Consider the following 8,095-nt stretch of genomic DNA (forward strand, 5'->3'; position numbering starts at 1 on the left):
AGAAGATTGGCTAAAATTTTTGAATTTGCAACCGGGATGATTATTGTATTGATAACTTAGATATTGTGTACCCAATTAGATAATGTGTGAACTAAATAACTTAGTTATGTGTGAAGTAGATAATGTGTAAGAAGACAACAATTTTAATTGTTTTGGCATGTCTACAATTTCAGAATGCATAGTGAACAAGACCCCTTTTGACTTCACCAAAATAAACTTTAATGGGGCAATTAAGTCAGCAAAACAATTGTGAGGCTATCGTAACTATTGCTCAAAATACAGTTGGGATTCCGATTAGATGGAGTTGCAAGCGTTGTTTCGAAGTTATTGACCCCTTGGTCCTGGAGGCTTTAACTTGCATAGAAGCTGCTTCCCTTGCAACCACGCGAGGTTTACAAAATGTTATTTAGAAAGAGACTCTCTTAATTTAATTCAGACTTTGTAGGAAAAAGTTCTAATTAGTAATATTAAGAGCTATATCCACAACTCTAACCGCCTAACTTCTTCGCTCCAATTAATTCAAAGTGTTCATGTCAATAAGAATATAAATATGACAGCTTATTTTTTAGCTAAACAGTGTTTGTTAAATGAATTTTTTTGCTATAATCCTTTAATATAATATAAATTTATAATCTGATCTGTATCTATTTATTGCTCATAAGACATTTATATCTTAAAAAAAAAGTTTTTTTCTATGAAAACATGCATAAATAACTTGAATATTTAATTGCATCAATATTAAAAAAAATAGATGATTCACTTAATTAGGGGACTATAATGGCTACTTTATTAGAGATTCAGACTTTTTTTAATGTGAGTTCAGAGTTGAATTTACATTAGAATTTTAAAACACTAAAATAATAAATTTTTTATTAAAAGAAATATTAAGCGGATCGCCATGAAACACGAAGATGGGATAGCGACAAAGTTTTGCGATTTCTACGGTGGGGACATGAATGGAATTCTCCACAAAGCCAAACACAGTGATTGCAATTCATCTCTGCTCCTATCCCATTATCACGAATTTACATTATTTAATTTTTTTTAAAAAAATTTGATCGTCTCATAATTTTTATTTATTTTTAATTATTTTAAAAAATTTATTTATTTTTATATTATAATATATAAATTTCTTATTATAATTTTATTTTATTTTAAAAATAAAAAATTATTTTTTTAATATGTATAAAATAATCAATTAAATAAAATTTATAAAACGAAAAAAGTGAAATATTTACTAAAATTTGAATAATAATAAAACATGTTGATGTTATGCTATTTTAGAGCATGATATTTTCAAATTTTTAATTTAAACACTTCACGTGAGTGTCACGAGAAAGCCTGCTAATTTAGGTTAATTCAATGTGATTAAGTTTTTTGAATATAATAATAAAAAAATAAAATTTATTTGATTTAAAAAAGATGTGGCGGCTTTAAGTGTTGGATAAATTGATTTTAATTTTCTTATGTTTTGTTATTTTTAATTTTATTTAATCCATAAATTAAAATGATTTTAATATTATTGATTCAAATAAAGATTTTTTAATTTTTAAAATATTAATTAAATGGAGTAAAAATAAATGAAAGGCATAAGGAGTTGGATAATTTTTTAATTTATTTTTTAAAATAAAAGTAAAAAATATTTTTATATGTGTAACGGTTAAAATTCATCAAAATTAAAGTGCTTTTAAGACAGTAACGTTTTGATTAAACTGAATTACATTGAATTATATAATAAATATCTATAATTAAATATTAAATTTTATTTATTTAAAATATTTAAGACTAGGGATGGCTCAATTTCTCAAATTAATTAAGCAGTCTATTCTTTATTTATTTTTATTTTTTTTTAAATTGTCAATTTCCCGGTTCACATTCTTAGCGTAGAAATGTATCTCTGAGATATTTTCAAGTTGTGGCAAGGCAACTCTCTTTTCCCTTTATTTTTTGGAGGAAATTATTATTTAATTTTTATATTATAAAAAAATTTTAATTATATAAATTAAATAATAAAATATTTAATAGATAAAATTAATAAATTTTTTAAAATTTAAAAAATATTTTAATATATTTTTTAATATTAAAAAGGCTAATTAATAAATTTTTTCTTTGTAAAAGAATTAAATAGTAAAATTTTTATTTTTATTTTTATTTTCATTATCAGATGGTGACCTCTTCCTGGCGTTCTCCTCCAACTTTTTGGGTCTTTTGTCCTGTTGGAGCACTTGCCACTTGCCGGCAAGCAACCCATTTTCTCTCATCAGGATGGTGTGCTTATGGGTCTTGGCTTCCAAGCAAATTTAAGTCCCATCAAATTGCACAGCCACAGACCACACTGACCTTTTGTAATCCTATAAATAAGAATCACAGTGCTTCTGTGATATGTACATTCCCTCTGCCATGGCTAAGCCTCAGACAAGTCCCATCTTCTACAGTTCTGTATTTTACTTGTTGTCTAGCTTTGTATTTCTAGCTTATTCAGCTCCTCAATCTGCTCTTATTAAACAAATTCCTGGGTTCTCTGGCACTCTTCCTTCTAAACACTATTCTGGGTATGCCTGAATCTTTATTTCTCTACTTAAATTAGTTTTTTTTTATAAATATTTTTGTATGATGATTGAAGATTTCTCCTGTTTTATTGTCTCCCAAGTTCTTGGAATTGAAGTTATGTGATTGTGACCTATTTCAGTGATTTTATTGGAACTCATGATTTTGTGGGTTTTCTTCATTTCCATGATTTTTTCTATGTGAAGGTATGTAACTATTGATGAAAGCCATGGCAAGAAATTATTTTACTACTTTGTGGAATCTGAAGGGAACCCGTTGAAGGATCCGGTCGTTCTTTGGCTCAATGGTGGACCCGGATGCTCTAGCTTTGATGGATTTGTATATGAACATGGTATCAATCTTGAGAAGTTTTCTTTTTTGAATACATTAGCAGTCCTAATCCAACACTGTACATCATGAGAATTAAACTAATTCAAATAAAACCATCAGTTTCTCACACCATGTCTCCAATCTTACCCTTCTAACAAGGCCAATTTAATCTTTCAAAAAGAAAAGAAGGAATAGGAGACCTAAAATCACAGATTCTTGTATTGCATATCCATCGAACTATTGGCAATTATTGTGATGATTTAATCAGAATGAGTTTTGGATTTACATTCTGCAACAAATTTATGGTCAACAATAATGATTCTGTCTCTTGCTTGTGGCTTTTCTGTGTTAGTTCTTAGCTTTTCTAGTGAAATGGGATTGTTTTGCTCAAGTTGTATCAATTATAAAAGATTCCTTTCGATGCATTATGCAGGTCCTTTCAATTTTGAAGCTGCAAATGAGTCTGGAGGTCTGCCCAAATTGCATCTTAATCCATACAGCTGGTCCAAGGTTGACTAGATTTTGTTCTTAACAATAATAGATCCTGTTCTTTTTGATGGTGTAGGAATTTCAAAATGCAACATTTACTGCTTGTTTTTGGTTTAATCATAACATCTCTAGTTTTCTTTGCTTTCTAGGTTTCCAACATTATATATTTGGATTCCCCTTCTGGTGTTGGGCTCTCTTACTCTAAGAATCAAACTGATTATATAACTGGCGATGTAAAGACTGCCTTGGATTCACATACATTTCTCCTCAAGGTATAAAAAAAGAAAATAGAAACTTGATCTATTTATAACTGTTTCTTTTTCCACTGTACTGAAATCTCGTTAATTTGCTATTATGAAAACAGTGGTTTGAGCTTTATCCAGAGTATCTTTCCAACCCAATGTTTATTGCTGGAGAGTCATATGCTGGGGTTTATGTGCCAACTCTTGCTCATGAAGTAGTGAAAGGTAATTATTATATTTAAGTTGCATATTTGGGGAAACCAAAATCCCATTTCTTGATTTTTGTTCTGAATGTGCATTTCTGGATATTTGACAGGAATTGATACTGGTGTAAAGCCTATCCTTAATTTCAAGGTATGTCTCACTGGAAAATCATTTCTTAAAGTTAAGGGAAAAACTTGCTGAGATCTAATCTATATGGACCCAAGACGTAATAACAATGGATAAAATTAAATGAGACCCACTCATTTGTGTTTTGGGTTTATCATGGACCAAGTTTAGGTAAGAATTACCCAGTTATGGGAAAATATGTGGCTGCAATATTAAATCATTTTGTGCAGGGATACTTGGTGGGAAATGGAGTTACAGATGAGGAGTTTGATGGCAATGCTCTTGTTCCATTTGCACATGGGATGGGCCTGATCTCAAATGACCTATTTGAGGTACATGAAGCATGCCATTCGGATAAAAAACATGTTCATTTTAGTTTCTTGTGCTTTTTCTTTACCTGCTTCTTCTTGTGTTCGGAATCCAAAGAATTCATATTTTATAATTTACAAGTTTTAGACATTTTTTAGATGCTGTACAAAGGTTAGATAGAGTCTTTTGTTTTTTCCTTCTCTAAACATTTTTCTGGATAATATAAGTTGCACATTGCAGGAGGTAACCAGTTCATGCAATGGAAATTTCTACAACCCACTTAGTGAAAATTGTGAGAGCAAGCTTGCCAAGGTTGATGAGGTAATGAAACAGCTTAATCATGATCTTAGGAGAAGTTTGAATTACCTGCATTGTTTTGCTCTGTCACTTACTTGTGAATTTAATCATTTCCAGGACATTTCAGGTTTAAATATTTATGACATTCTAGAACCATGTTATTATGGCACAGACACAAGGGATGTTGCAGATATTAAAATAAGGTTACCTTCTAGCTTTCTCGAACTAGGTGAGACAGATAGGCCTCTTCCTGTGAGAAAAAGGATGTTTGGTCGTGCCTGGCCTTTTAGAGCTCCTGTAAGAGAAGGAATTGTTCCAACTTGGCCACAGCTCCTCAATGGCCAGAGTGTTCCCTGCACTGTAAGTCAATAATGTTTAATGCTTTGAACTTCATATATATTTTTTTTGAAACCCTTCTTAATTTATTTCTGGTGACTCTTTTTGTTAATAATAAAAAGGATCTCTGGTTAGCTATTTATGTCTGTCACAATTTAGGCTTCTTTATCATATATTACTAGTTCTTGCAATTCTTGTATGCTTAACCTGTAATTACGAAGAATCTTGCACATTTTTATCTTTCCTTTAAGAAAGAGTAGAGTGGTGGGTTCTTATCAACCAACAATCAGGCTTAGATATAAAACAGCACAAATGCAAACATAAATTTTCATGTGTCGTTACTGCTGCTAAAATGCATGTGCCAGTGAGAGAGAGAGAGAAGAAAGGAAAAGAAGAAGAAGAAGAATTTTCAGGTGTAAAGGAGCCAATAGAAGTAAAAAAGAAATGAAGAATTCTAATCTGGCAAAGTATGCTGTCTTTGATAGATGCAATCAATCAAGTCTTGTTCAAGTTGGATTATTTACCCATTTTCCAATGAGAATGAGAGCATTATGAAATTTTCCTTTAAGACTATCTGGAGGCTAAAAAGCCTATAATATTCAGCATTTATTTTTCTTTAATTATTAATAATAATTGCGTTAACACCACCATGTGGCCTGTTGTGAAGCCCAATTTGCTGCTTAAACAGAAAGCAGAAAAGAAAACAAGAAGTAAAATCTATTTTCATCTGTTTCTTTTGTTTCAACAGTTAATACCATTAACTGCTATACCTACTTGAGCTTTCATTGTTGATTGTATTGTTACATTGTGCATAATGATTCTTATCCTTTTTTGTTAAACTTATTTGCAATATCAATTCTCTAGGATGATGAAGTTGCTTCTTTATGGCTAAATAATGCAGCAGTTAGGAAGGCAATCCATGCTGATGAGGTAAGTTTTTCAATTTCATCGTTCATATAACATGTTGAAGGGAGTCATCTTACGAATCTTGCAACCAAACAGGAAAGTGTAGCTGGTCCTTGGGAATTATGTACGGATAGAATCTCCTTCAGACATGATGCTGGGAGCATGATCCCATACCACAAGAACCTTACTGTAAGGGGATATCGAGCACTCATATTCAGGTAGATCTCTTAATATTTGTGATTACTTTATGTTGGTAAGATGCTTAGCTAGATAAAATAAGAGCAAGTTATGGTTTTTATTGGAGAAATGAAGGGAACAAGGAAGAAAAGAGACCGTTTGGGTTGAAAGAAGTAATGTAAAAACTATGTTTCCATTTGTTTGCTAAAAAAACTTGTATTTGGTAAATATTTTCCGTAAAAAATATTTTCTGCGGACGATGTTTTTCATGGAAAATGTTATAAAATCTTATTAATAAATTTATATATAGAAGTATTAAGAAGATTTTCAAAGTGCAGAAAATATCTTACTTTTTCTATTGACCAGGCAAATATTTTCAATTGACTAGTTTTCCTAAGTACCCCAAATGCTAGAAATTGTGAAAAATGTTTTCTTAGAAAATATTTTTTGTGAAATAAATGGAGCCTAAATGCTTGTTCATTTTTTCATTGATGCAATGATCTCAATCAAGTATATTAAAGTTATAAAAAATGAAATAGAGAGAGAAAGATAGGGAGAAGGGGAAAGATTCCTGATGGTAGCTACCGCTGACTGTTTGGGATACTATTACTTGTTGTTCAGAACCTGCTGTGTCAATGCTTTTAGTTTCATTCCTTTTCAATTGCCAACTAAACCTATGCAGCCTGTTCTGAAAAGGGCAAAGCTTGCCTTCTGTCCTAGCTGTTAAAACAATTAATATAATCAAATAACATGCAGCAAGACAAACCGTTCATTATGCTTTCACTTTAAGAGCAGGTGAGTTATGCAGAGTTCCTGGCATCTGTAATCGTTATACCGTGGATGTTAATATTCTCCTGAGTGGGAAATAAGTAAAGATATACCATCCGTGCAAGTAAGGTGAACTGAAAAGCTGTTCACAGGAAACAAATGAGACCTATTCTGAGGATACCTTTAGCATTACCACCAGATATTCTCTTAAGCAATGACAGAGGGCAGGCATGAGCCGTTGCTCTTTTTGAAGTTTTAACTTTTAAATATGAGTGGATTAAATGTGAGTTTATTTTTAATATATCGTTGTATCCAGGGACTGGGTCATTGACCATGATTTCATATACAAATTTTGCCTTGCACTGTTTCTGGTGAATGATGCAAATTGCTAAATAACTTAAATTTTTTGGCAGTGGGGATCATGATATGTGTGTTCCATACACTGGAAGTGAAGCTTGGACAAGATCAATGGGATACGAAATAGTGGATGAATGGAGGCCATGGACTTCCAATGGACAAATTGCTGGGTACTTCTCCTTTCTTCATCTCTTTATAACCAAGAATTACTTGAATTACTATCTCTCTTTGGATATTGTGAAAATTTGAAATCATTGAGGATCTGGATTTATGTTTGAAGTGAAAGATTATAAAATTTCGAACATGATATCAAATTCAAATGCCTCATCATCTGCATTTGTCTTCATGGAAGTTTTCTTCACCAATGGCCATTGCTGTTCTGGTTGCAGGTATACACAAGGCTATGAGAACAATCTCACCTTTTTAACCATAAAGGTATTTACAGATCTTCCATTCGGAATCAATAATTTCTCAAAAATTCAAGCTTCTGGGTCTCAATTTCAAATGCAAAATGAAGATTTTGATCACTTTTTATTTTTTTTTTAAATTTATTGTTGATGCAGGGGGCTGGCCACACTGTCCCAGAATACAAACCAAAGGAAGCACTGGATTTTTATAGTCGTTTCCTTGCAGGAAAACCAATATAAAAAGCTACTATCTAACATGAAGAACCATATCAGCTATGGCTGATAGTTGCTGAAGAATTATATCCTGATTAAGAAAACAGTGTGCAACACTATATAAACCAATAATATATCTAATGACTAGATCTTTACTTCTTGAAATTAGTCTTTGTTTCCTTGAAATTTTCTGATCCATTTAGTACAGTTTAAAACAAATTTTCTGAAGATCAATGATAGCATTCACTATAACAAAAATGAAAAATAACTATGAAATTTAACGATCAAATTATAAAAAAAGTGTTCTGATAAAATAAATTATTGATTGTTTATCAATCATCGATGAAAAAGGCAAGAGAAGTTCTAGTCTGGCTAGCCCCTTGAGGC

The 8,095-nt window shown here is 31.4% G+C and overlaps 1 protein-coding gene across 1 annotated transcript; it reads left to right on the plus strand.

Moving 5' to 3' along the window:
* Positions 1 to 2,191: 2,191 nt before the first annotated feature.
* Positions 2,192 to 7,873, plus strand: LOC110630481 (serine carboxypeptidase-like 20). The gene is made up of 14 exons (XM_021777999.2): positions 2,192 to 2,552; positions 2,754 to 2,899; positions 3,311 to 3,387; positions 3,516 to 3,638; positions 3,731 to 3,833; positions 3,925 to 3,962; positions 4,169 to 4,270; positions 4,488 to 4,568; positions 4,662 to 4,904; positions 5,745 to 5,810; positions 5,883 to 6,004; positions 7,145 to 7,258; positions 7,478 to 7,523; positions 7,652 to 7,873. The coding sequence occupies exons 1-14, from the start codon at positions 2,383 to 2,385 to the stop codon at positions 7,733 to 7,735; spliced, it is 1,515 nt and encodes a 504-aa protein (XP_021633691.1). The 5' UTR covers positions 2,192 to 2,382; the 3' UTR covers positions 7,736 to 7,873.
* Positions 7,874 to 8,095: the final 222 nt, after the last annotated feature.

This window comes from Manihot esculenta, chromosome 13 (genome assembly GCF_001659605.2).
Source record: "Manihot esculenta cultivar AM560-2 chromosome 13, M.esculenta_v8, whole genome shotgun sequence".
Classification (NCBI taxonomy): domain Eukaryota; kingdom Viridiplantae; phylum Streptophyta; class Magnoliopsida; order Malpighiales; family Euphorbiaceae; genus Manihot; species Manihot esculenta.

What these genes read in the sequence shown, in the direction of transcription:
- LOC110630481 (XM_021777999.2), top strand. Translation starts at nt 2,383, where the DNA reads ATGTACATTCCCTCTGCCATGGCTAAGCCTCAGACAAGTCCCATCTTC. An exon ending in ATCCATACAGCTGGTCCAAG is followed by an intron (nt 3,388 to 3,515) that starts GTTGACTAGATT and finishes TTTGCTTTCTAG; the next exon opens with GTTTCCAACATTATATATTT. An exon ending in CACATACATTTCTCCTCAAG is followed by an intron (nt 3,639 to 3,730) that starts GTATAAAAAAAG and finishes TTATGAAAACAG; the next exon opens with TGGTTTGAGCTTTATCCAGA.